The sequence below is a fragment of the Pezoporus wallicus genome, unplaced genomic scaffold (assembly GCF_028554395.1).
Source record: "Pezoporus wallicus isolate ANWC-B61680 ecotype Strahan unplaced genomic scaffold, APGP_CSIRO_Pwel_v1 contig_3486, whole genome shotgun sequence".
Classification (NCBI taxonomy): domain Eukaryota; kingdom Metazoa; phylum Chordata; class Aves; order Psittaciformes; family Psittacidae; genus Pezoporus; species Pezoporus wallicus.
This window is the reverse complement of record NW_026642292.1, coordinates 6875395-6902262: the sequence shown is the minus strand read 5'-3', so window position 1 is coordinate 6902262 and position 26868 is coordinate 6875395. Positions and strand designations below refer to the sequence as shown.

Below are 26868 nucleotides of genomic sequence, written 5' to 3'. Positions count from 1 at the left end.
TCCAGGCTTTTCAAAGCTGTCTTGTGAAGGGCCAGAAAATTTATCTCAGAGAGGTACTGGTATTTTCTTTGCCTTTCAGGTTTTTTTAAATCAGGTCAGTATACAAAGAACGGCACGGCTGCTCAGCACTTATATGACGATCTCAAAGCAATTGATACTCACTGAATTCACAACCTTACTCTGATTTTGGATTTGTTACTCCCATTTTCACTGTAGAACTGAGGCAAAGTTCAATCATGTGCCAAATACTGCGCAATGTAACAGAGCTGAGAACAAGGCCTTGGCATGCTGGACGTAACAGTGGAAGCTTCCTTGAGCCAAAAAAGCAAAACCTGAGTTGAGGCAATATTCACACTCTTGGGAGGATTTCAGCTGACGACCAAGGCCACCTGAGTGTACACAGGGAAAAGCAATTTGTCCACTTTCACACAGAGCTTTGCAAACCTTCTCACACCTTCCTTTTGCTACCCTTATGTGTGGGCATCTATAACAGGGCTAAAATGAGTGAGATGACAAAGGTTAAAGCTGGGAAAGAGACAGATACAATTAATATCTTCTTTCACACACTAGTTGCTTTTAGCTCTTCGGTAGCTGAGTTAAGCAGCTCATAAATGGCCCTATGAGCTTTTATGAAGTCAAATTAGGAAGTAATGTCTAAAGGGAGGACAGAGGAGTTGTACTTCTGGGTACCAGTTTGACAAAAGCAAACTGAATTATCACCACCTCTCCTCTGTGAACATGCTGGGGTGAGGGTTTAAATCAAGGGCCTATTAAAAGCAGGAGAGGAAGACAGAAGTTTCAGCAGCTGGAACTCACCTCTTTAAGTTTCTCCTGATGCCTAAAAAAAGATGGGGAGCTTCCATGTTGCACCCTCTGTTGCATATGAGCTCCAGACGTGTGCATGCTATTTCCAGAGTCAGAGGATACAGATGTCATTAAATATGCGGGTGATCTGCTCCAGTCTATTGAATTTTTTTTTATCCGAGATCAACACCCAGAAAAAGTATTTGAAGACTCAGCATGAAGAGGGGAAACAACTGCAATGAACTGCAAACAATTGCTACAGTTCCCATATTACCAAAACAAGGTGCAGGGCACAGTATACCCATGAGCCAAAAGTCATGACAATTGATTCAGGAGATCCTGCAGGACCTCTGGAAGAAGTAAGCAACATTCTGACACAGTGGTTATGAAGTAGCTTTTTAAGACCCAGTTAGTTTTCCTTTTATAGCAGCCTATTTATACACCCCAAATTCAGTCACAGCTTCCACTGTACTGATTACTATAGTGCTCATTTCCTCATTCTGAATTGCACATGTATTTATTTTCTCATTTTTTATTCTCTCCTTGTTAGATCTATTAGCCTTGCGTTACCTCCACACCACGCCTAGCCTCTCCTAGGTTCCTTTTCTAGGGCATTTGTCTCATGGACAGTGAAGCAATCAACAGTTCAGTTACTGTTCTTTAAGAAAATAAACATTTTTAAGAAAAAGCTTTCCATCTTTGTTAATTTTTAAATGCAAGATTCAACATAGTGGTTCAGTATCACTCAAGGTAAAAACATCTTCTTTCACTTCAAACAGAACATGAAAATAAGACTTGTTAAAATTCACTATCCCTTCTACAGTACCATTTACTTACTATGTTTGTGAGTGCCTAATGGCCACTGTTCCTTTTTGCTTACAGTGTATATTAAGTTCACTGACCTGTAAATCATTTGAAGACTTGAAACCCATTTAAAGTTTTCCTGCTTGCACTAGACCTAAGTTGTGTAGCAAACTTTTAACAGTGCTTCTAAATTCCCAGCACACTTTGTCCAAACTCCTGAAGTTCATATTTTTGCACTCAGACTGTTAATGTTTGCTAAAAACTGAAACATTCTTCAGCTGACTAAAAGCTTCACATCCTTAGAACGTACAATCTAAATGTAAATGTGGTGGGCGTATGTGGATCTTTCCTCTCCGAGGAGGCTCTGTTACGAATTTCCAATGTTTTACGCCACCACCAAGCCTCCGCTAAGCTGTGACACCTGTTCAGAATTTTCAGCTTCTTAACCCCTTATTACACTTCCTACCATCCCCAGCAGAAGTGCAGGAAGTGGAACAGAGTTCTGTTGTCCCAGACTCACTGTATTAATTCTCAATGGCTCCTCAATGTCTTTTGCTTTTTTATGTTAATACCCACCTTAAGGATAACTAACTAAATGGAAGGACTTGCTTCTCATAACTGATGCCAGTGGATGCTCTGATTATCAAACAGACCCTGGAAAGAAATCCACAAATTCTACAGAAGGAACATTAAAGATAATACAGTTAATAATAAATATTATTACTGATAATAAATGGTCTGTATCAAAACAAAACAGCAAACTCTAACATACTGCAGCTTTCAAGTAACATGCTAAATGCATTCTTAACATTCATATTATTATTTGCTATTCTTGTTTGACACATTTAGCAAACATTAGCAGTGAATAAAACTTCTTTTAGCATCCGTACGTACCCACTCTCTCCAAAATTTCTGCAAAAATTAAACCATAAAGATATCTCCTAGTTAAAAATCAATATACACCATTGATACAGAATGCCTCCATAAAAAAACCTGTTTCAAAAGACTCTTTCATTACAAACCACAGATATGACCCAAATTTATCACAATAAGAATGCTGACCTGATCTATTCACACAAGACAATCCAAATTCATTTTAGACCCAAAATATATGATATTACAAGGATACTAGTAAATTCTTCCAGCTACTAGAGAATCTTGTATAAATGTATTTGTTCAAGTGCTTCTCTGTCAACATCTTTTTCCACATACACATCATAGTTCAGCTGCATCTCTTCGACCCATTGGCCAAGCTGTATATCTGTCTGAAACAATGAAAACAGATTCTTAACACAATGTTGAGAAACATAGCAGGAGTTTAAAGGTCAGCACAACTTTAAAAATGCAAGACATAATAAGAAAGATTAGTCATTCCAAGTTATGCAGCAATGATAAATTAATTTCTGGAAATGTCATTTAGCCTAAATGGGAGAGAATAAAGAAAAATCCAAAGATAATAAAGAGAATAAAGATTAGATGTAAAGAGATGTGGTGAATGGCTCAGTGCCCAAGTGGAAACCAGTAACAAGTGCTGTCCCTCAAGGGCCTGTACAGGGACCAATACTATTTAATATTTTCATGAATGACATAGATGGGAATAAATACACCCTCAGCAAGTTTGTATATGACACCAAGCCAAGCGATGAAGTGGATTTGCTGGAGGGAATCCATCCAGAGAGACCTTGAGAAGCTTGAGGAGTGAGCCCATGCAAACATCATGAAGTTGAAGGCCAAGTGCAAGGTCCTGCAGCTGGGTCCTGCAGCTGGGACCTGATGGTCAATACAGACTGGAGGATAAATGTATCGAGAACAGCCTTGCAGAGAAAGACTTGAGGATCCTGGTCAATGAAAAATTGGATATAAGCCCACAACGTATGCAGCCCACAAAGCCAACTGCATCATAGGCTGCATAAGAAGTGTGGCCAGCAGGCCAAGTGAGGTGATTTTACCCCTCTACTCTGGTCTCATGAGACCCCACCCGGAGTACTGCGTCCAGCTCCGGGGAGCCCAGAACAAGAAAGACATGGACACGTACAGCGGGTCCAGAGAAGGGCCACAAAAATGGTCAGAGGGCTGGAGCACCTCTCCTGTGAGGACAGGCTGAGAGAGCTGGCCTCATTCAGCCACGAGAAAAGGCGGCTCCAGGGGACCTTACTGCAGCCTTTCAAGGAAGATTGAGAGACTTTTTACCAGGGCCTGTAGTGACAGGACAAAAGGCAGTGATTATAAACTGAAAGAGGGTAGATTTAGACTGGACACAAGCAAGGGTGATGAGACACTGGGACAGGTTGCTCAGAGAAGTTGTGGCTGCCCCATCCCTGGAAATGTTCAAGGACAGGTTGAATGGGGCTTGAAGCAACCTGATCTACTGGAAGGTGTCTTTGCCCGTGACCGGGGGTTGGAACAAGATGATCTTTAAGGTCCCTTCCAATCCAAACCATTTTATAATTTTATGATTCTATGAAGGATACCTTTTAAAAATTATTTCAGTGAATAACCTAGGTATTTTGCTAGCATGCTTCTCTATTTGCATTCTGAAAGAAGTATTGACGGAGCCACCATACCATAGAAGAATTACAGGTATTTCTTGGTTTACACACAGGAAGTATTGTATTAAGGCTACAAAGGGCTTCTCAGCTGCTGTGTTTCTACTGCTTGCTCCAAGGAAAGGTCAAGTGACACCATTGCTGCTTCTGGGCCTCAGGATCTATTTCACCCATCAACATACAGGCAACAAGTGATTTGATTTCTCTAAAGCAGACTACTGTGGTGAGCAAGCTACTTCATAAATAACCTTGTCATGTATGATCAGTGTTTTGTTTCTGAGCTAAAGCCAGCCCACACAATTGGCTAGGCATCATACACGTAACAACTGTAATCTAGCAGTGACCTATGGCATAAGTAGCAGAGGTAACAGAGCAGAGGTTGGTCCCTCAGAAGTGGTTAGTGCTCGGGGAACAGCAGTAGTAGCACAGGGTGTTCAACATCTTTGGAAGTTGCACCGTCATCATGTTTGCTTCCAACAGGCAATTTAAAGCTATGTCACTGGTCCAAGATGCCTGACGGTAACCACTTGACTACTTGGGAGACCACATCTCTCCCTGATCTGTACTTCTAACAGCTCACACTATGAGTCATTTTCTATGCTCACAGCAGGTCAGGAGACACAGTATCCTCAGGCATGGTCCTTCTTTAGTATGTCCCTTTCTTCCACTGGCTTAACTAAATAGTTTGTCATGTTTCAAGGCAATGTGCAAACATAGAGCTAAATTGAGAAAACATTTCAAGGTTTTGCCTCCAGAAGTCTATAAATACATATGTACTTCTGAAGTTCTACCCCTATAGCTGGAAGAAGTCTGATGTAAGTGGATATGATTATCACAAAAATTACACCCTAATCTGGCTTTATTAATGGTTTGTGTTGGTTTTTGTTTTGTTGTTTGTTTGTTTTTTGTTTAACTTCACAGCTAAGGTATTGTTAATAATACATGTAATACTATAATGGTTCACGCAGCTGTTGATACAGGCTGGGATTTCTATTTTACAGGTGGGGAAAATCAAAGTACAGGCAGATGTGTTCACGGTCAACCCAGAATTAAAATTCAGAGTCCTACATCTTTTAATCTACACACAAAATTACTGTCCTGGGTTCAGCAGTAGCAGTCATTTTTTCTCCTTCTTGGTAGCTAGTGTAGTGCAGTGTTTTGACTTTCAGCTCGGGAACAGAGCTGATAACAAGGATGTTTTGGTTTGGCCAAGGACTTTGTGAGCCTCATGCTCTGCCAGGGAGGAGGGGAAGCCGGGAGGAAGCAGAGACAGGACAGCTGACCCAAACTGACCAAAGAGGTATTCCATACCACAGCACGTCATGCCCAGGATGTAACTGGGAGTTAGCCGGAAGGGCTGGGAGTCTGCAGGGTTGGAGGAGGTATCGGTCGGAGCTTGGTTGGGCTTGGGGGGCGAGTTATCGGTCAGCTGGTGCTGAGGTGTTGTATTCTCTTCCCTTGTTATTTCCTTTATCATTATTATCATTGATGGTAGCAGTAGTGATCTGTGTTATACCTTAGTTACTAAACTGTTCTTATCTCAACCTGTGGGAGTTGCATTCTTTTCAATTCTCCTCTCCATCCCTCCGAGAGCAGGGGGAGGGCAAGAAAGGGGGGGGAAGTGAGCGAACGAATTACCTGACTGGGTTTAAACCACGACATATCATGTATCCTTCCCTCACATCAATACTGGCAAGCAGCTGACCTCAACTACCAGACTGCCACTTTCATAGAAAGTGCCAAAATGTCTTGGCTAAAAGCAGCTGAGGGAACTTACCTGGACCTTTGAAAGTGATTCTGTAAGGCTTGGAACTGTCACTAATAAGGACCCTCTTTTCCTTATATTACAGGCAACAAATTCCCAAGCTCTGAAAAAAAAAAGCAGGTCACTAATTTTTAGGGAACAAACCACATTTGATCATAAACCAAATCTAAGACTTCTACAGTTTACTGGGCAGAGATAAGGCTAAACTTAAAGACTTGCTATACATGCTTATCAGTTACTATTAACATTAAGCAAATATCTTGTATGAACAAAATCAAGCTTCTTATTTAAAACAGAGGGAATAAATGGTCTTACAGTGTTAAGATTTTTAACTTTTCAACTTTTTTTTAACATACATGCACGTCATTTTGTACTATCAACACCTTCACTTTGGACTAGGATTAAACATTGACATTTTGTCCCTTTAAACTTTTGAAGAAAATCCAGTCTTTGAGCACACTGTTTTATTAAACACATAGCAGCCTTCCAATATCTGAAGAGGGCCTACGCACATGCTGGAGAGGGACTCTTCATCAGGGACTGTAGTGATGGGACAAGCAGTAATGGGTTCAAACTAAAACAAAGGAAGTTCGGGTTAGATGTAAGGAAGAAGTTCTTAGGCACTGGAATGGGTTGCCCAGAGAAGGGGTAAATGCTCCATCCCTGGTCAGTGTTCAAGGCCAGGTTGGAATGAGCCTTCAGCTACATGGTCTAGTGTGCGGCGTCCCTGCCCATGGCAGGGGTGTTGCAACTAGATGATCTTAAGTTCCTTTCCAACCCAAATCATTCTGTGATTCTATGATTAAGCTTAATAACAACCTGCTCTTTACATACACACTTTGTAGTCGTGACAAAATGCTTCTCTTGAGACGTTAGCAATCAAAGTATTTAAATATTGCCTCCGGCATTCCTTTTCTCCTGATTTTGCAAGTCAGGTAATTTTTCACAGCATGGCAACTCAGACTAAAAAGAATTATATTTCCAGTATTCTTCAAATGTCATTTTTCTTCATGGTATTAATGCAACATTAAACCACTGTCCCTGAGTTCTTGAAGAATGAAATGAATTCTCAGACATGTGCTCAGTAACAAATCTCCTGGCAATTTGAAACACCCACTACTCTTCACCCATCCACTCTGTACCTCACTAGCTGACATTACTGCCTGGTATCATGGGCAATAGTAAGACCAGTCTTAGCTGAAACTGTTAGCAAATGTCAGACTGTTGGCTGGGATGGTGAAGACACACTTTCATTTTGACTGTCCATTATAAAGGCAAAGCAACTTTGGATGATAAAGTTATTTATGGCATAAACGGATATGTTGGATTAGCAAAAGCTCATCTGTATGTTGTATCTGAAAGAGAAGAATCTTAGCCATACGTTTGTTTGCTACTGCATCCTTATGAATATATATTAGAAAATAGGATTAATAGCCATGTTTTGCAGTGCATCTATATTAAAGCTGTGACATTCACAAGTCAGTGGCCTGTATTCTTTCTGAAGATTAAGCTTATGCCAATATAGTAATTTCAGGTCCTTTAACAGCAGATACTATTTTAACAGATGAGTGCAAGGATTCAGGGCAAGGTTTGGGTAAACAAAGCAGCAGTGTTTAGTGGGTTTAACAACAAATAACTGCCATAACACTTTAGCAGTTAAGTGTAACAAGTGTAGGCAGTTTAATTTATGTAATTTATGTGACTTCAAAAAGCACAACCTTAAGGTTTTCCATAGCTCACAAGGTTACAGAGACAATGCCAAACAAATAGATAACTTGTTCAGACACATAGCTTACCTAGCCTGTTCCTGTCTGTCAAGAAAATATTCAAAGACATTATTCATTACAACAACATCAGCCTTCTGAAGAAGTGAAGCCTGAGTACAGATGTCTGCGTGAACCACCTGAAGGAAAAAAAATTTCACAAGGCATAAATTAAGAGACAAATACTGCCTTCAAGTAGCCATGAAGCCTGTCAACCTGATACAGCACCTGCTACCACCATTTTGAACCAGCCACAAAACAGGTATTTCACTGGCTTCACAGTAGATCAAAAGAAGAAGCTTTAAGAAATTAAAAAAAACAAAAATCAGTTTTATCTCCTCTAATTAAAATAAGGGATTTATTACATGAAGTGAAATAAACATCCGACTTTTGGTCTAGAACACTGTGTGCGATAAAGGAGGAGATTGTGTATGTGATGGCTGTTACATTTCACTTATCTGTATTTTATCACAAATGCTGATTAATTTCAGGAAAGAAGCTAAACCAGATAGAGCTTTTTTGAGGATAATAAAAGACATCTCACAGGCTCAGTGGGTTACTAAAGGATTACAGCTAGAAAAGACACTAGGTTTGACAGCTGAATTTTCACAACATGTATTGGGACTGGGAATGCTGGAAAGGCAGGATGCTTGGTGGAACTGGAGGACAGCAAGTGATTTACTTTACTAAACAACTGTCCCTCCAGTCAGCATAGCAGTTGGTTTGATTTCATCTACCTTCACCTACCAAAAAGGATATTAGCACATCATGTCATTTTCAAACAGGTGAGATTACAGTCACAGGAGAATATGGATGCTCATTAGCACTCTGACAAGATGTGTTTGATTTCCTCTTAAACGTGAAGAAATATATCACATCCCAAATCTGAGAAGAAACATCAACTGGAACATCTTTTGAAGGGATAACAGAGAGAAAGCTTATCTGAACATTACTTGCTTTCCACAGGTTTTTTTTTTTTCATCCCTGTATGTTGAAAAAACCCAGAAAATCTGAACAACTTTTTTTCTTTCCTGTGTGACCTGCTACTAGGTTGGGATGGGAACATACTAACCCGAGGTATTCAACATTTCACATTTTGTCAAATCCTTCCAATATTGGACAGATGTAAAAAGGAATTCTTAATTTTGACAGGAAAGCTGAATGTTAGTACAAAACGTTAAAAACAATTATCTGTTGAAAACAATATATCAGTACTTGTTGGGAGGGTAAATTATGTATTCCTCCTCTTAATAAACATGCAAAAGCATGCTGTTCTGATTGACCCCTGCAACTTGTAAGGGTCCAAATCCAGAAAAAATAATGAGTTGTCACAGTTTATGACTCTAGTCTATGCTACCAGAATGCATTATAGCAATTGCAATTACAGCCAAATATTTCAATGTCAGTAATAACAGAAACTAAACTCTATCATTCATAAAATATTAATAGACATTGCAGCATTTCATCTTTGAGAGATGTATTCCATGGGTTCTCTGCAAGTACTCCAAATCAGTAAAACAAACACCTTTACCTCCTTAAACACATTACCATGCCAAGTTGTTCACCACTGCCTGTAGTAAGTGGAAAGGAAGCAACTGTGGTCTCGTACCTTACCCAGAACTGGCAGGTTCTGGCTCACTGAGAAATAGGGACAGTTTAGTTGTCTGAATGACTGGTCAAATTTCTTTCACCTCTAGTGTGTGGACACCTAAACTATTAAGCCACTAGTTCATGAAAGTTAGAGTTTTTTAGGACAATTAAGATTGGCAACAATTTATCTTCAAACAGTGCACTGTAAAATGTAGCAGTACAGAAGCTGATTAAAAAGTTTAAGCATTCAGGCAGCAGAGAAAGAAGACACACCACTTAGGCCACTACCAAATACAGCAGGTCCTGGGTGTAAACTCAAGACCTCTGCATAAAGCCCCTGCTGTTGATTAAAATGAAAGACCATAAACTGGGGTGATAAAGATCTGGATACAGGCTTGACTGCTGCTCTATTATATAGGCAACAGCCTCCTGCAGTGGGGCAGGACAGACAGCTAGAGGCAAAAAATGCCTCTGCTACATCTGCTAGAACTCACGTACCAGAACCTCGATTTTACCTTGACTGTAAGTGGGATGTGGATCACTATTCTGAGGCTAAGGAGACATTTCATTTCACTCTCTTATTTTCAAGGGGCAAAAATAACAAAATCACATAATTTCTGTACAAAAATCCCACAAAACAGCAGTCCTTTAATCCAAACACAAGTGACTGGTGGACTGTTCAGTCAGTGGACTTCTTGCAGCACAAGAAATCACAATTAGCACTAAATTTTCTTAATGCCCTACTAATGGCACACTTGGTATTTTAAGCCTCAATTCAGAAAGACGCTTAAACTACTGGGAAAGTCTGGACTTGTGCTGATGTCTCCTTGACTTGAATAAACCTTGAACCTTAAAATTAGTCCACATTTACACAGTAAGTGGCCATGCTGACTGTAGTGACCTAAGTACCCCATTCTCCCAAAACACATCCTCATCCCTGTTAGGGAATGTGAAACCACATAAGCATGTGTGGCTGCACCACAAGCTTGACCAAGGTATTGCTCCAACCAGAACAGCACTTTTTTGCTGGGTTCTTTTTCAGTTGGACCAGTTCCCTGACCTGCTTGGCTGTGTGCTGGCCCAACAGAGGAGGCAGCAACTGATTTTAAAACTGCTCTGTTGCACCAAGCCTTTAATGATTACAGGCAATTTCTGAATTGAAGTCTCAAGTTTCCTAAGATCTGCTGAACTGTTTACTTTCCTCCCAGCATCTGTTTGTTCAAATGGCAAAAGATGCTGAGGAACTTTCTATGTACTTTAACAAACCAAATGTTGACCAAAGGAACATAGGGTTAAATCGGAGATTTAGCCAGTAAAGATATCAATCCACCCTGCTGTCCTTTGGGAACATACTAAAAAAATTCAGAATATCTTGAAAAAATGATTGTTATTTAAGAAGGGTCTCTTAAAAGTTTTTTCAAATTTGTGTCATAAATTATTATCAGCAACTACTGGATTCTGACCATGGGACTCTTCATTAGAGACTGTAGTGATAGGACAAAGGGTAACGCGTTAAAACATAAACAGGGGAAGTTTAGATTGGATATAAGAAGGAAATTCTTTCCTGTCAGGGTGGTGAGGCACTGGAATGGGTTGCCCAGGGAGGTCGTGAATGCTCCATCCCTGGCAGTGTCCAAGACCAGGTTGGACAGAGCCTTGGGTGATATGATTTAGCGTAAGGTGTCCCTGCCCACGGCAGGGGCGTTGGAACTAGATGATCTTAAGGTCCTTTCCAACCCTAACTATTCTATGATTCTATGTTTCAATAATAGCAATTACTGGATTCTGACTGTTTCAAGTCCAGAATCCTGGAGAGGAGTGATTTGGAGTGAAATAAAACCTAAGACTGAAATGTTCAAAGCAGTGTGATAACAGGAGTCACATGACTAAATTAGCATCTAATGAGACTCAAATAGCTAAGTCCTCAGGCACTACTTTGAAAACTTATTATCTTCTAATCTTTATGCTCTGAAGTGAATACTTCAGCAGAATTACAAGGTGTGAAGGAAAAACAAAAAGGCTCATAATAAAGAATATACAAGGCTGAAAAGCATACATACAGATCTCCAGCTCCACTGAATTAATTTCACAGAGTTCCAAACAGCACTTTCAGTCCTGTCACAATAAGTTGTTACGAACACAAAACATGTAAGACCCAAAGATTATGGATAAACTGACAGCAACAGGGATTGAATCAGGCAACCCAATGATATTGCTTACACTGTGTCAAATATGTCATGTTTCTTATTTCTATCCAGTTTAAAATTGGTTATTTTAGTTCCCAAGAAATCACTAAAGCCAGCAGTTTGTGACTCCATTCAAGAACACATGCACATAACACAGGATTAAAGCCAGTACTCTACCCAGTACATTCAACTTTCCAACTTTTACTGGCAACAAAATAACTGGTTATTCCCAAGAAAGGAAAAAAAAAATTCTTATTAAAATAGTAGTAATTCCATAAAGGGACTAGGGAAACGGTTCCCATAATGACAACACATTGTTTGAAATCCATTTTGTTTGTGAAAGGTACATACACACTGACATGACAACACAGGAAATGCCAATAGCTGTAAAGTCCTTTAGGTGTCCTTAGACACAAATTTGCAAATTCTACAAATATCTTTCTGCTAATGTTAATGGAACACAGACATTTAGTTTTGTTATTCATGACAAACTTTTTATACACTCAGTTTCACAGAAGTTAGTTGCAATGTCACTGATTTCACTGGGAGAAACAGCTGAGATGTGTCTGGTTTGTGTAAGCCAGTAGGTAAATCCATTCAGTGACAAGGCTAAGCAATTCAACACACATTATCTTATTTTGATAATCTCCTCCTTCCTCTCTACTATGAGATTTTGGTTTTTTCCCCCTAATACAAAGCTTTTATTTAGGACCAAAACAAGCAAAAGCAGAAACTTTTTCTCAGCAGGCTGATTTACCAGCCACTCACATAAACAGGATACCTAATACACAGTGGTTAAAAAAACATACACTAAACCATGTATTGAGTTACCTTAATTCTGTCAATGAACTGGTATTTTGTAATCATCATTTCTTGCAACTGACAAAAGTCTGCATTCATTTCTACTCCATAGAGTTGGGATGCTGAGCTATAAAGATAACCCTACATTAGGAAAAGGAAATTTAGTAACTGTGATGCCTTTAAAACAAGTTTTAAAAAAATCAATTAAAGTGGAAAAAATAGAACAGAGGTTAAGATTAAGAAAGCATTTTAAAACAGTAAGTTGAGAAATGTCATTCAGTGGATGTGACATGTTTTTTAGAGCTAAGCCCCTGATGTGGCAATTCCCACTTACGTCTCACAAATTTTAATAGGAAATCCAAAATGACATGTCAAAATAATAAAAAGGAAAGCTTGAGCTTCACTTCAATTGCAAAACAGATGGAAAATGGTCTAAGAAGGAAAAAAGCAGTAAAAAACAAGTTACAAAAATAGTGTAAAGCAAAAAAGACTGCACATTTTCATTTCTTGGGAGAATGGAAGAAGGAAACAACAAGAGGAAAAGGAAAAAAAATAAAAGAAGACTTATAAAGTCAAAGTGAGTGAATATGGAGGAGGAAAAGGTACCAGTAATATAAGGGGGTATTTTGGTACAAAGTCTTTGTCAGCACCTATAATATAGTATTATGGCCATTTCCAGGTGCTTACATATGAAAAAAGGTAAATGATCCTTTAATTCCTTTAATAATAAGACCAAAATAATGGTTCAGTTTCAGACTGAGATTTTCGGAAAGTTATTGGAGATGTCAGGAAAAAGTACAAATACTTGAGCCTACAGGGCCCTAATGAAGACACTGCTCTAAGTGCCATTGTCTCCACTGAACACCACAATTACATGTTGCCAACAATGGTAAAGGCAAATAAATTATTCTAAAGATACAGAATATCTGAGCTATCTATGTACTACAAACTAACTGTTTTCTGAAACCATTCAACTCAGAGAGCAGAAAATCAACCTGTGAAGGTGAAGTCAGGTCTCCTCCAATGCAAGGCAAAAACAAGATTAAACAGGAGAACACTTCTTTTTAAAAACATTTCCCCTGTTTTAGTTAAGACTATCTTCTGCTATAACCATGCGAGTGTTTAAGTACTTTAAAAACAAATTCAGGCTAGCAAAAGTGTTACCATTTAAGGATCCAATGCTGCAAATACTTACAAATGGGAGTAACTTTCCTCATCTGAGTAGTCCGAAATGACATTATTCAGATGAGTAAAATTACATGCTCGAGTGTTTCCAAGATTGGGCCCTAAACAGCCATTGGCTTTTGTAAGAAGGTTGTAATGTGTGTTTTGCATCGCTTTTGGCCATATGTTGCACCAGCCATGCCAAAAGCAATCAAAATTGTACTCAAGTTTCTCGATGAAGTATTTTATGTGCATTTTAAAATGCAGAGAGGGACAATATGTTTTTGGAGACAAATTCATATCAAAGTCTTCCTTTGTATAATTTAACAGTTTGTCAGCTTCATAAAAGAATTTAACATAACTAATCTATATATAGACATGGTCAAGACATGGAGGACAAACTTACTTATGAAGAAGAGAGAGAGCAGGAACTAGCAAATGAGCAGCATGTGTGACAGCAATATGCTACTCTGTTGGACAACAGATTTTTTCTCTCAATAAGCAAGATCATTTATATTCCCTCTTGTGAGGAACAGAACTGAAATCACTAGTAAACAGCACCTTATACTGTTCAGAGAGTCAAATCAGAGGTGCCTCTCAGAACGACCCATCCAAGATGGAGAAAGAAGAGCAGGCAGTCAGAGAAGAGGGAAAATTTTTGTCACAGTAGTAAAATATGAATTCCTGTGCTGGAAGTTACCGCAAATAGCACTGCACCAAGTCTGGAGCCAACGTCAACCACTACCTTTCCTGTCAGGTCAGGCAGTACATGTTGATAAAGAAACTTCAGTTCCATGAGGGAAAAGGAATGCGAAATAAACTCTGGGAAATAAGAACAGAACAAAGGTGTTGGGTGGGCAGTACTAACTACTGTGTTATTAACCAATGAAATACTAATCTGAGGAGTTACCATCACTGAAAACCTGTATGGTTTCCTGTCTGAACTAGTGCTGGGTACCCCGGATATCTAGGGATTGCAGATCAGAGGCAGCCTGCCACATAGTCTGTCCTGAGTCTGCGGATTCCTTCCCTTACATGGAGAATTCTGAAATCCTTCATGAAACTGAATTACCTTTTTCTGCACAGTGACATATATTAAAGAATAAGAAAACAACTTGGGGTTGTTTAAATGATAAAAGGAAACATGGTACCTAAAGCTCAACACAATTCACACAAACCTTTTTATGGGCAGACAATACACTGAATTTCAACTCCAAGATTTTAAGGAATGGAATGTTTTCCATATCAACCATGCCTCCAATGCTGTGCTATACTAGCAACAGCACTGATTTATACCACAGCACACACAAGCTTTAAGACAGATGGTGATTTATACTGCTTTTCAGGGTGCAAGAGAAGTCTGAGGCTACTGCATGGACTCCTACAGTATTGTCTTCCTCTTGCGTCTTCCTTTTCAGTGGTACATAGCTCTGTCTCTTACCTGCCCAGTTTTTGTGGGCAACTAGTGTCACTCATACACTGCAAATTAATTCAACTTACGTTTATAGGAGTCTCTTTCCATTGGTTATGGGAAGTAATTCTGGCCTGTGTACTGCACCAGTCTGGACAAAGTACTCCATCAGCTGGACACTGTGTTGTCTAGCTGAGTCACTGCACAAACCAGTTTAGTCAAACTGAATTTGTTTCTCATGTTCCCAAAAGAGCACTTACCCAAAGATGCAGTCTTGTATGAGCCACACTCTGTGCAGTAGCTCCTACTCATTTTCCCCTCCTCACACAATGAATCAACAAAATCATCATCATAAAGGAATGCATCAACATGAATCATGGGCAGTGGATGCTGGTGTATCTGAGAAGAGGAACAAAACCTAAGAAAGGCATAACCAAGTATCTCAATTTCATTTACACTGTTACACAATTAATTGTCCCACCACCCTATCTTTCCCCAAAATCCATGATATACAAGTTTTTCCCTACTCAAAAGTTACATATCAAAATAAAAATCCTGCATGTAAACTGGATCATCAAATTCCACTGAAATAACCATTAAGTGGAATTTGATAAAAGAAAGCAAGCTCACTTCGACAACCAAGTAGGAGACCTGTTGTGAATTTGGTCTCCTTACTGCTTGCTTGGCTATAGAGGTGGTACAGCTTAAAGGAAGCTTTTTCTCTTCCACTTTGATGAGGAGAATGTAACTTAAATTTAGGAGAAAGGGCATTATTACTTCTCAACTTCAACTGTCTGAATATTTTCATCTTCATGCTTTATGCCCCAAACTAGAAACACTCCTGATTAAAATGGGTGTCATTTTCAATTAAAAGCAGACCAGTTGGGATGCTTGCTTCTCATCATTTCAAGGGGTATAATCTTCATCCTCCTACTCCTCTTTCCTCTCTCTCCCAGGCTTGCCGCATGTGGCCAATTCACTTTTCCCATTTAAGAGCCACACGTCACTTTTCTGCAAAATGAGTTAATTTTCCACATCTATTGACAGCTCAAATAGAAAAGGTGCTCTCCCCTCCCACAGGACTCACAACCTACCTCTTTCTGAGCCATCAGAATCTGAAAAGAGCTGGAAATCATTTCTGCACTGCCCACATTATGGCAACAGTGAAACACTGGCCCTGTATTTCTGTTTTCTTTAAGGGGGCTGTTAAGAGTCTCTTATGGAGTTAACATTAAAGAATCACTGTGACAGGTGCCATACCACATAGAATGAAAGCTATGCCAAATAACTTAGGAACAAAGTATTATGAACTATGAAGCACATTTCTTGGTGTCACACAATCATGCAGCAACAGACCTGAGAATCAAACTGAGATTTCCTATACCTCAATCCAGTGCTTATTCTCTATTATGAACTACTACAAAAACTGAAATCAGCATCAGTCCCCAAATAAATGATGTGGTTCAGCGAAAACAGACCGTAACAATTAGCTTACTTTCTGTACAGCTTGATGTTCCGAATTAAACATTGCCTCCATGGGTAAACAATTCCGCAAATCTTCAGCGATATTTTTAAGCACAACATCATTGTTAGTCACCACAAGCTCATCAAAGTCATCTATAAATCAAGACAAACAAAACCCCATGAATAATCATATGTAGATCATGTGGACTAAGTGATGACCAGTACAATACAGTTGAAAGACATAAACAATACCAGATGGATAAGGTTTTGATTAGAAATGCGTTTTTCAGCCTTTGTTAGCTTTTCCAGCCAATGACAGATTTGGAGTGTAATAACTTTGCCACTTAAAATAAACGTAGCGCTTTTTTGAAATCTCAAATTATTTTCGTATTTATAAACTTACAACTCACATATGATGGTCTGGGCTGCCACCAAAGCGATACTGTTTCAGCTTAAGATATAAAAACATCAAAGATGCTTTTGAACTATTGAAGAAATTACAAAACTCATAGTTGCCTGAACGCAGGTTTTTTATATATATATATATATACAAGTTTCTTTTTATACATACCATCTTTCTAATAAAGTGGTTAGAAAAAAAATCAGGGATATTGCACAGTTCAACAGTTCAACTTAGAATACATTTTAAATGACTTAAACTATCAAACTATTTCAAACGTGAAAGAAAAGGCCAGGTTGGACAGAGCCTTGGGTGACATAGTTTAGTGGGTGTCCCTGCAAATGGCAGGGGAGTTGGAACTAGATGATCTTAAGATCCTTTCCAACCCTAACTATTCTATGATTCTATAAATGGATGTAAAATAGTACATTTTTGCAGAGGCATACTGTAAAATCTTGCTATTTTTCCAGCATATCTCTGCATTACTTTAACTAGAAAAAAAGATCAAGACAGACCCTTGAGAAGTCACCGATCCTTTCTTCTTCCAAGGCTGAATCAATGTGTCACTACTTCTACAAACTATTCTTTTTCAATTGATTGTTAATGCTGGAGACTCCACAACCACCCTTAGCAATCTATTCCACTGCTTGACTACAGTTACTTAACTCACACTTATTAAGCAATACTCTTCTTAATAACTGATCTAGATATACTCTGTCACAATTTCAACTCAGTACTCTCTGTCCCACTCACAATGGAAATATAAAAGTTTCTTGCTCTCCTCTATGTAGCAACTTCTAACTTCTTTGAAAACTTACCATGTGTCCCATCAGTCATCTCTTCTTGAAGAAACAAGATCCACTTACCCAGCCCTTTCCTGCATGTTTTCTAGGAGTCGGATCATTCTTATCACTCCCTGTTGGAATTCCTGGACCCTCTCAGCCTTTTTGCCCTGCAGTACCAAGAACTAGACCCATTACTCCAGCTAAAGGCTTATTTGCACTAACCAGACTTTTCACATACTGCAGCCAACATCCTGCTTACACATGCCAGTTTTGTGCGAAGGGCCTGATGTTCCTAGCTGACATTCAGCATAAGATCTGCTGTACACCTGTACTCTGTTCCTTTTCTATTACATTTTCCTCAAATGAAGGACTAGATGAAACTTCTTTTTGTCTGGACATCTCACTGCTCTGAGCACACTGAACTGATTCTGAACGAAGTCACATCTCAGGTCAAAACTACATCCCTGTAAAAGAAACAAAACCCGCACAACAAAAAGCAGCCACAAACTTAATCCTAAAAAATATACCAAACCCACCTCTTGATTCTTGTCTAAAAATAGCCATGTTTGTCCTCTCTTTCCTGTAGCTTCTGGTTTGTTTCTTGTTCTATTCAGACTGCTAGCATGCTGGGCAGGGAGTGTGGTGCTTACATATATCAGTCACCAAAAAGAGATCTGATAGATTTCAGAGGTGTTTAAAAAAAGTTAAATATTTGTTAGCATTGCTTTCCCAGGTGGGAACATTAGCATAGACAAGTTTGATGCAAGCAGGTTCAAAATAAATCTGTAAAACATGCTACAAGCTTCTCTATGCTCATATACTTAATCTTGCCTGTGGAACATAGGCAATGCTAAAAACAGTGAAAAATATTACGGCTAGTATAAGAAACAAAGACCAGCTAACTTTTAACTATGAAAAGCTTCTGAAATGCTTTTTGTTTTAAGCAATGTAGTGAGAACAACATCATTAAAGAAACCCTCACTCATTAGCATAAGACACCCTCTTCTTAAGAGTGTAAATGTAAACGGTTTGTTCAACACATTACAGGTGATTCCAACAGATAATCCTGAATCCGCCACTGGAAGCAGCAGAAACTTTAAATCATCTGGATTAACAGACTCTTTTAACATATATCTGGTTTATCATTTATTAACATATATTTGGTTTATCATTTATTACATGTATAGCAGTAACAATCCAAGGCCCTGATGGGCACAACAACATTGATAGCTGTTACACAACAGGAAGACAATTTGCTGTTCCAAAGAGCCCACAGTTAAATTCTCCAGAACCTCAGCTCCTAAAGAGATGCAGACTTTGCATTGAGGGATAGAGGGGGCAGCTGCAACAGCAGCAGCACCAACAACACAACAGGTGCAATGCAGCAGCTCCAGCTTGCCAGCATTTTAATGTGAAACCTCTAATAAGCACCCATCTCCTGTTAAGTTCACGGTCCACCCAACAACTTGCAGATTTGTTATGAACACCTCAGCAGCAGTGAGTGATTTTTTCTGATCAACTCAAAGATTTCTGTGGATGTGACACAGCACAGGAGTAAACCCAGAGATTATGGGAAGAGAGGATGGACAGATTTAACCTTTGCTTAACCAGGACCATCAGTACCACAATAGGCCCTCAGAGTGCAAAGGAGCCAGAGTTTGCTGAGGTGGATAACATGTGAGGAAGCAAGGAGAAAAATCACACTACAAACTGAATGAGTAGAAAACTGATATTAGCAGCTGTACAGACCAGTGCCTGTGGGTAATAAGCCCTCACATCTGCACATGCTTTAAAACAATACTATTACTATGCAAGAGAGCTCATCCAGCTGTTATACTGCCTGTTAAGAGTATCAAATTCATATATAGCATTTAATGAAATACAGGAAGTGCTCATAGACCACCAGGCCAGACACATCACACTGTAAATGCAGATCTTCAGCTCCCTTTCTCTCAGGGGCTGGTGCATCAATAGGATCTTCTCTCTCATGGTCTGGGTGACCTTTTCTGGCCAACATCAGCAGTGGACAGCTCTCAAGGCTATTCGGTGTCACAGCTCTACAGTAGAGAAAATAAGTACTTCCAGTGGGAGACAGGTAACAAACCCATCTTCCTCAAATCCAGAATACTCCTTCTCTGCCCCAACTCCCATTTGTACAATACTTGTCACAACACTGACCATCTTACACGGGGTCCTCTGAGATCTTACAAAACCAAGTATGACACACAAGAGTTCCTGTAGATGCTCTGTACGAAACAGGTCCTAAGGAAAATCTTACTACCCATATGAATCTTCAATGAAAAAATGTTGGAACACTGATACTGAAAATCAAATGACAAATGGAAGTGTTATTTCCCAACTACTAGTTAGTACTGTAAAGTGCAAACATGCAGAAACACAAAAAGAGAAGTTCTGAACACACTCCTCCTCAGATGACAAAATGGCAGCTTCAGCAGAAGCAGCACATACCATGCTCTGTGCTTGCACATATAGTTTGTGACCCAACTTAAGATGTGGAGAGTCACCTCATTCCTGTCAAAGCAAGAAACAGCAACAGCTACCACAATATCTCATTTACTTTTGCAGTATGCAAATATTTATAGATTGCCATCAAGTACAGAACACAGGTGCCAAATATGAAAATATGCATTTCTGCCTCCTCTGGTATGGTTTTATCTACTCCACCCCTGTGTTTAACAAACTGTTCCCACTTGAGAATCTCAGTATCACCTTAAAAGGGATCCTCAGATAAGAAACAAAAATAGAAAACTATTTTTGATAGTACTTTAGTGCCTGTTATATGTATTAAATGGAGAGTATGTAAGCCAACCCCTGTGTTCATTGAACAGACAACTAACCAGGAAAGAAACATACAGTTCATGAAATACTGCAAGATGAATCTCAATCATTGTTTATGGAGGAAGTCTGAGTGCATAGTGTTTGTGTTTTACTTCAAAAACCGGTTCCACTGGATCTACTCAACACGCATTTATAAAATTTAATTAACACATTGCAAAAAGCCTAATTAACACCCTGGTGCTGCTCAGCCTTTCTACAGCAAATGTAACACAAGCTAAGAAAACATTCACAAAGCCTTGCAAGGGATAGAGAACACCGCTATAACAACATCTAAACATCCTGGCACTGTGAAATACATGACTGAAGATAAGCAACGCCTGATTTCCAAATAACAACAGAAGATTACATGTCACATGGAAAGAAGATGATTTAGTAAAGGCAACCATAACAGAAAGCACTTTACGGTCTTCTAGATATATATTTGGACTATATTCAGACTCACAGAACTAAAAAGCAAATATTAACATCCATGTTACTTAATATGAGGTTAGTTTAATCATTCAGTGTGTTTTAATGATATTGAACAAACAGATCAAGGAGGAAGTCTCACATCTCTAAAACCTCACTATCTCCTTTTTTGGCTAAACAGTTTAAGAAGCAAACTGTGACCTCAGTGTAACAACTTCTTCAGGAACTCTAAGTACTATTTCTAACCCAAGCATACTTAACTATTGGTAGAAAGTAATCAGCTTTTTCCAACAGGAATATAACCAGAGCTTATTTTATTAGTTCTTTCAGCCTTTTACATTCATTTGAAAGAAGCTTCAAAGTTCAATTTTAAACAAGATAAGTCACATACCTATTTTGCAATCACTAGTTTTCCCCATCATTATTAAGTTTCAGTGACTAACAACTTAGAAGTACTTGGTATTCTTGAGACCCCTCTCCAGCAGTATCATTGTCACAACAAAAGTAACTAATGCAAATTCCCAAAGTTGGTGATTCATCAAATTACAGGTATCATCCCATTTTAGTTTACCAAACAACAGAGTAGTGGAAAAGGTTTTCAGTACAGCATAATTTTAACAAGAAATAGATTCCAGTTAATGTGGCTCTGCAATACTATTTTGATCTCTTTTGAAAGGCTGTCTTACTTGGATAAATCACTTCTACCAATTTGGATATGAAGCTTTGTACTAAATTGCTTTCTCACACACACAGAATTTACATACTATATTTGCCACACTGCAGAAACCCATGCTTTCATTCTTTGAAGAGGCTCGTTCAACTTTAGTTCTACCTGCAGTGGCAACAGTACTAAAAGGAAACCTTAAAGACCATTTCCTGTAAAAGAGCCACAATTTTTCTTACGCTATTTTCTATCCTTGTCGTGTGAAAATCATAATCCAATAATTTTATGTAGCAGGTCTAAGAACACAATAAGACTACATCTTTAAGTACATAACAGAAAAAGCTGACAAACTTGGTCTGTTCCTAATAGTATGTTGAGAAGTTTCCTGGAGCAATTCAAGGCCAGGATGGGAGTGGTTCTGGGAAACCTGATCTAGATGAAGATGTCCCTGCTCATTGCTGGGGGACCCCCTCTGAGGGTCCCTTCCAATCCAAACTATTTTATGAATCTATATGCAGAACACTGTAGTAAAGCAGCACATCTGCCATTTTCCGGTCAAGTTAATTCTGTCAGATACCCCTCCCTCACACTGTCTGTTAAAAGCCTGAACTTACAGCACTGACTGCCCCCAACTTTGAGTCACAAGACTAAATCCTATGCCAATCTCTTAAAAAACTGGTTTGCTCCCAGTATGAGTCAATCCACAAGAAAAAAAAAAAAAGATTGTACTTAAGTATATGTTGTTTATCCCTTTGAGAATTTACAAAGGTTTATTATTCAATAATTATTTTGAGTAACACATTACTATATAAACAATCAGCCATTCAGACCAGTATATCACTTTGAAATCTTAGCTTTGTATTTAAATGTTTCTAATGAAGTGTAGAGAATGGGAAATGTTTCTAAGATTGTTTCATTTTACTGTTACATGACTAAAAAAAAAAAAAAAGCACCAGTATTAGAGAAGTTTTAGCCCTGTTGAAAAAATATTTTTTAATTTCTATCTTAAACTCCATGACAGTACATGAAAAACAATAGTCTTTTTACCACCTTATCTGTGCTTCACTGACATAAATTGAATGAGAGGCTTTTTATCTGCATTAAAGCAAAAGTGTTCAGTAGTTGCCAGTAAGTAGAATGGTTTAGTGACTTCAATCTCAAACTTGAAATTAGATTCATGTATTTACTTCCTCTGGTTCCTGTATCTCTGTTCACGCACACATATAGCTTGATCAATTCTACTTTCACTGTTTATCTCCTTCAGCACCCACTCGTAACAAATGCAACCTCTGCTGCTATTTGAAATTCTTAAGAGTATGGGCAGAGCTAGAGGGAATATGACCATACACACATTTATACAAAAGCTATACATCAAATGCTGGGACCCAATTGAGGGGAATCTTCAGGAGGGAGAGGGGGTCCCCAAGTGGTTTGAATTAGCTCTTGGGCTTCACCCAAGTTTTGTTAGCCAGAACTTCTGCGATGTCATTATTGCAGAAAGATATTAAAGCATTAATCATTCTATTATAAAAAAGACACCAAAGGTTCCTGTTATTCTTTCCAACTCTTATTTCATTTTCTTTGAGATCTAAGCCTAACTCAAAAGAAAGGCTGGAATGCAAGTCACCATGAAATGACGTACATTTCACTGCAGTGTGTGGGAAGAGCCGGCTGATTGCGAAACGCCAAAGCAGTGTTGCTAAGCAGCTGCCTTAAAACAGTAATGTCTTCTTCCATCATATGTAAAGATTTCAGATTTCTAAAATTCACAATAGCACCAAGGAGGTGGACGGGAGGGGAAGGGAAGCACAACTAGTTAATTTATTCTGTATTTGTACAAAGAAGAAAATTATTAACATCTTGTTTACACTTACAATCCTATAATTACTAAGGAAGATTAGTCCAAAACCGTAAGAGTGAGAACCTGTTCAATGTTTTTCCAGTGCCACATACACAAGAGTCTTTACTATAGATAACTTGCTTTACTATAAAGTAATTTGCCTCCTCTGTGAAAAAGTTTCTCAGCAACACCAGAGAGAAATGCAGTCATTTCTGACTGCATGCAAGTCAGAAAACACAGATTAAGTTAAACTAGTAAATCAGGATATCTTTGCAACACTGGCCCTAAAGGGAAACCACTTTATGCAGGTCTCTATTCTAAGGCTGCATGTACACTTTCTGTGAGAGAGAGGAAAAAAGCCTGACTATAGCTAACACTGGAATAATGCCCAGTCCTCCTCAGCTGGAAATAAAACTACAAGCTCAACATCTTGACAGAAACAGGAGTAGGATGGCAGTAGGCAGTGGGGGGAACCCACACGCCACAGAAACCCAACTTGTCTGTGAGGATGTCATTCTATTTTTGTTTCCATTTATCCTATCCTTGTTTGTTGGTTTTTTTTTTTCTCATTCAGAATATTAAACACCCCCCCATCCCTACAGCTTTTTTTTGTTGTTGTTCCTTAGAGGTTTGTTTGCTTCCTCCATCAGTATTGCCAAAGATGGGGCTTTTATTTCTGTGTGGTACAGAGGTCTGGTAACTTTTTTGCTTCTCCCATAAAACTGTTTCCTCTCTGCACAGAGAATCCCCAAATTCCCTAGCTGTATTCAGGGTACAGCAGCAGCAACCTCACCAGCAGCTCCTCACTACCCTCTGTTCAACCAGTGTTAATTATTACAGCACTCTCCTGGTGTTGCAATGGGCAATATAATTACTCAAACACAACAATTCTGAGGGGGGAAAACATCCCACAGTAAAAGTTACTGTCAGTATGCAACCACAGAAGCAGCTCAGAGAAACAATACAAAGAGAAGTAACATCTAGTGTGTTGTGTTGGGGACATCACCCCAAATACTTGCAACTCTGGGGAAACTGCAAAAAAAAAAAAGCAGGAATGTGTCCCTGATCACTGCACAGGGTTGGACTAGATGAACTTTGAAGGTCCCTTCCAACCCAAACTATTTTATGAGTCTATGATTCTATGACAAAGATTTCTCATATATATCAAGCACAAAGTAGTTAAAAATTTGGAACCTGATCTACAGTTTAGCTTGTATCTTAAATATGAAGAGTAAATATGAAGCAAGAGTATATACTTCCTTTCACTGAAAGACCTAGGTATGGATCTAAACCACTAAAAATCAGAAAAAAATATCTGAGAGCTCATGATCTAATAAAGGCTAGGAACCACTGCATACTTGTCTTTCACAGAAACTATCTATCTGTGAGAATTTTTGGAAGTTGCAGCCTAAGTAGAAAAATTGTAGGAATTATTCATTGACAAAGAATTTGTTCAAGTCTGCATAAACTATGCCACTCGCTAAAAATTCCTATGGAAAAGATAAAGCACAATCATAGAATCAAAGTGGGGAAAATAGTAAGGATGTTTCCTAACTGAAACATTTTTAGCTTAGCATTTTCAGTTTCACAAATAAGTTCCCATGTGCTTTACTGTATTTGCAAAGGAGTCAGTAAGCTCAGAAAGCCATATATGCACACCATATAAACCAATACAGTGTAGAAGGAGCTGAAATGCTTTCTGTAAAATGAACAACCAGTATGAATGATTGCATATGAAACTCAATGAGATTTTTAAATTACAGCATATTGGATGTAAGAAAACCACTTCTAACAAGATTATTTACAGTAACCTAGGCACCCTTTAGCAAGCAGAGCACGTTACTGAATCCAGACAAGGACTCAAAAAGGAATGAAATATTGCTTACAGGAGATTGCTCTACCGTTATGGACATACACACATACGTGTAGACATATACCTGTGTATTTACATGCATGTGTACATAAACAGAAAGAGAAAATAAGAACGTTTAGTTACTGTTAACACTAACAACACCCATCAAACTTCAGCCTTCAGCTGTTGGAGAGTCCCATCTCTGCTTTAATAGTGAAGGCAGACTCACAGATGCTCTGAAACACCCAGCAACGTCCTTCCTAGTTAAGGGTGAAGGGCTGCTGCTCATAGCAGTGGTGAACAGTGCGCTCCTTTCTGTAATGCCAGCAGAGGGCCCGTTCAGCCAGAGAAGGTTCTTTCCCGCCTCTCTGCTGAGCGGCCGGAGGAGCTGCAAACCACAGGGCAACAATGAGTCTCCAGCTCTAATTACCTGGACAACTTCTAGGTGTCACAGCCTGCCTTTCTGCAACGATCCCCGTGTGACTGTTTATGAAGATGTTTCCCTTCTACAGTGGAGGTGCTGTAACAAAAGACCTGCCTGAACAAGAATTAACCCATGCCCACAACAGGGCATGACCTAGGGAAATAAGGTAGCATATGACCACTTTCTCAGACCAACACATGGTCACCAGGGAGTGGGTTTATCACCCCAGCAGGCAATGATTAATGAACAGGACGCTTATTGGCTGCTTGAGACTAGATCAAAGGAACCGGGGGGGGAGCTTCCAAATTCTTATCTGCAATGACAAAATGCAAATAAATCCACAGACAAAGCAGCACTTCGTTTATTTAGCGTGGCACTATGTGCCTACAGCCTTAGAATCATAGAATGGTTTGGGCTTGAAAGGACCTTAAGATCATCTAGTTCTAACCCCCCTGTCATGGGGCACAGCCTATACTTGGGGTTTCTATATCATCTTTTTGTTCAGCTGCAAATGACCCACATTTCCAATCTTCATCTGCCACAAGATGCTTGACTGCAGCATGCTGATGAAATTGGACTGAGGCACAAGCAAGAGAGTAAACAAAAAGCTATGTTAAGAGGACATTAAGTGAGGAAAACAGCGTTTGGTAATAGCTCAAGGCACTGTTTTCAAGCTTCTGGGAGGTTGCTGTGAACATGTGTGAAGTGGAACAAGACAAGGCAAACCTCTAAACCCCTACAGATATGCCAGCAGCAGACTACCTCTGTATGACCTCAGACGCTGGGGAGTTTAAGAGGTTACCACCCCAGCTGTCTGTCCTGCCCTTCTGCCGGGAGCACCTGCTTCTGCTGCACAGCTGGCAGAACAACCCCGAAATGCAGCTCTCCCGCCACACTGGCAACCCTGAGCACGCCATCAGCTGCGGTTTAGCCTGACGTGACAACCTGATGGCTACGGCAGTTGAGAAGCGTGGCCCGGTGCAAGGGATAGCTTCAGGGCCAGGAACACCTGCTCGGAGCCAGAGAGAGCCGACGGCATCGGACAGGCCTCAGGTTAAGGCCTCCCTGGGCACTACAACACACGCCGCCTCCCGGCAGCCTCACTCCCAGAGAGCCTCCGAGCCCCCGCCAGGCCGAGCCCGGTAACAGAGCGTTATGGGCCCCGGAACCGACGGACTCGGGCTCCCGGCCAGCCTTCTGCTACCGACGGACCCTAACCCCTGCCCGGGGAGCAGAACACCTGACCCAGAAACGGCTCCCGACAGCCCTAGGAACGCTAGGCGGGTAGACGCTCAGCCACTGAGCGGCTCCGCGGGGGACAGGGGGCACGCCCCCTGC

The 26868-nt window shown here is 39.6% G+C and overlaps 1 protein-coding gene across 4 annotated transcripts; it reads right to left on the bottom strand.

Moving 5' to 3' along the window:
* Positions 1-1449: 1449 nt before the first annotated feature.
* Positions 1450-25627, bottom strand: LOC130609460 (uncharacterized). Of its 4 annotated transcripts, none has more exons than XM_057428465.1 (9): positions 18638-18973; positions 17743-18603; positions 16330-16451; positions 15095-15252; positions 14124-14245; positions 12290-12400; positions 7716-7822; positions 5932-6022; positions 1450-2873 (listed from the first exon to the last, which is right to left on the bottom strand). In XM_057428465.1, exons 3-9 carry the CDS (start codon positions 16419-16421, stop codon positions 2757-2759), a joined length of 798 nt encoding a protein of 265 aa, XP_057284448.1. In that variant the 5' UTR covers positions 16422-16451; positions 17743-18603; positions 18638-18973; the 3' UTR covers positions 1450-2756. The 4 variants fall into 4 exon arrangements, with proteins under 4 accessions (XP_057284448.1, XP_057284450.1, XP_057284447.1 ...); XM_057428467.1 differs by having other exon boundaries at positions 14169-14245; positions 15095-15233; positions 18638-18971; XM_057428464.1 differs by having other exon boundaries at positions 15095-15233; positions 18638-18970.
* Between the last annotated feature and the right edge of the window lie 1241 nt (positions 25628-26868).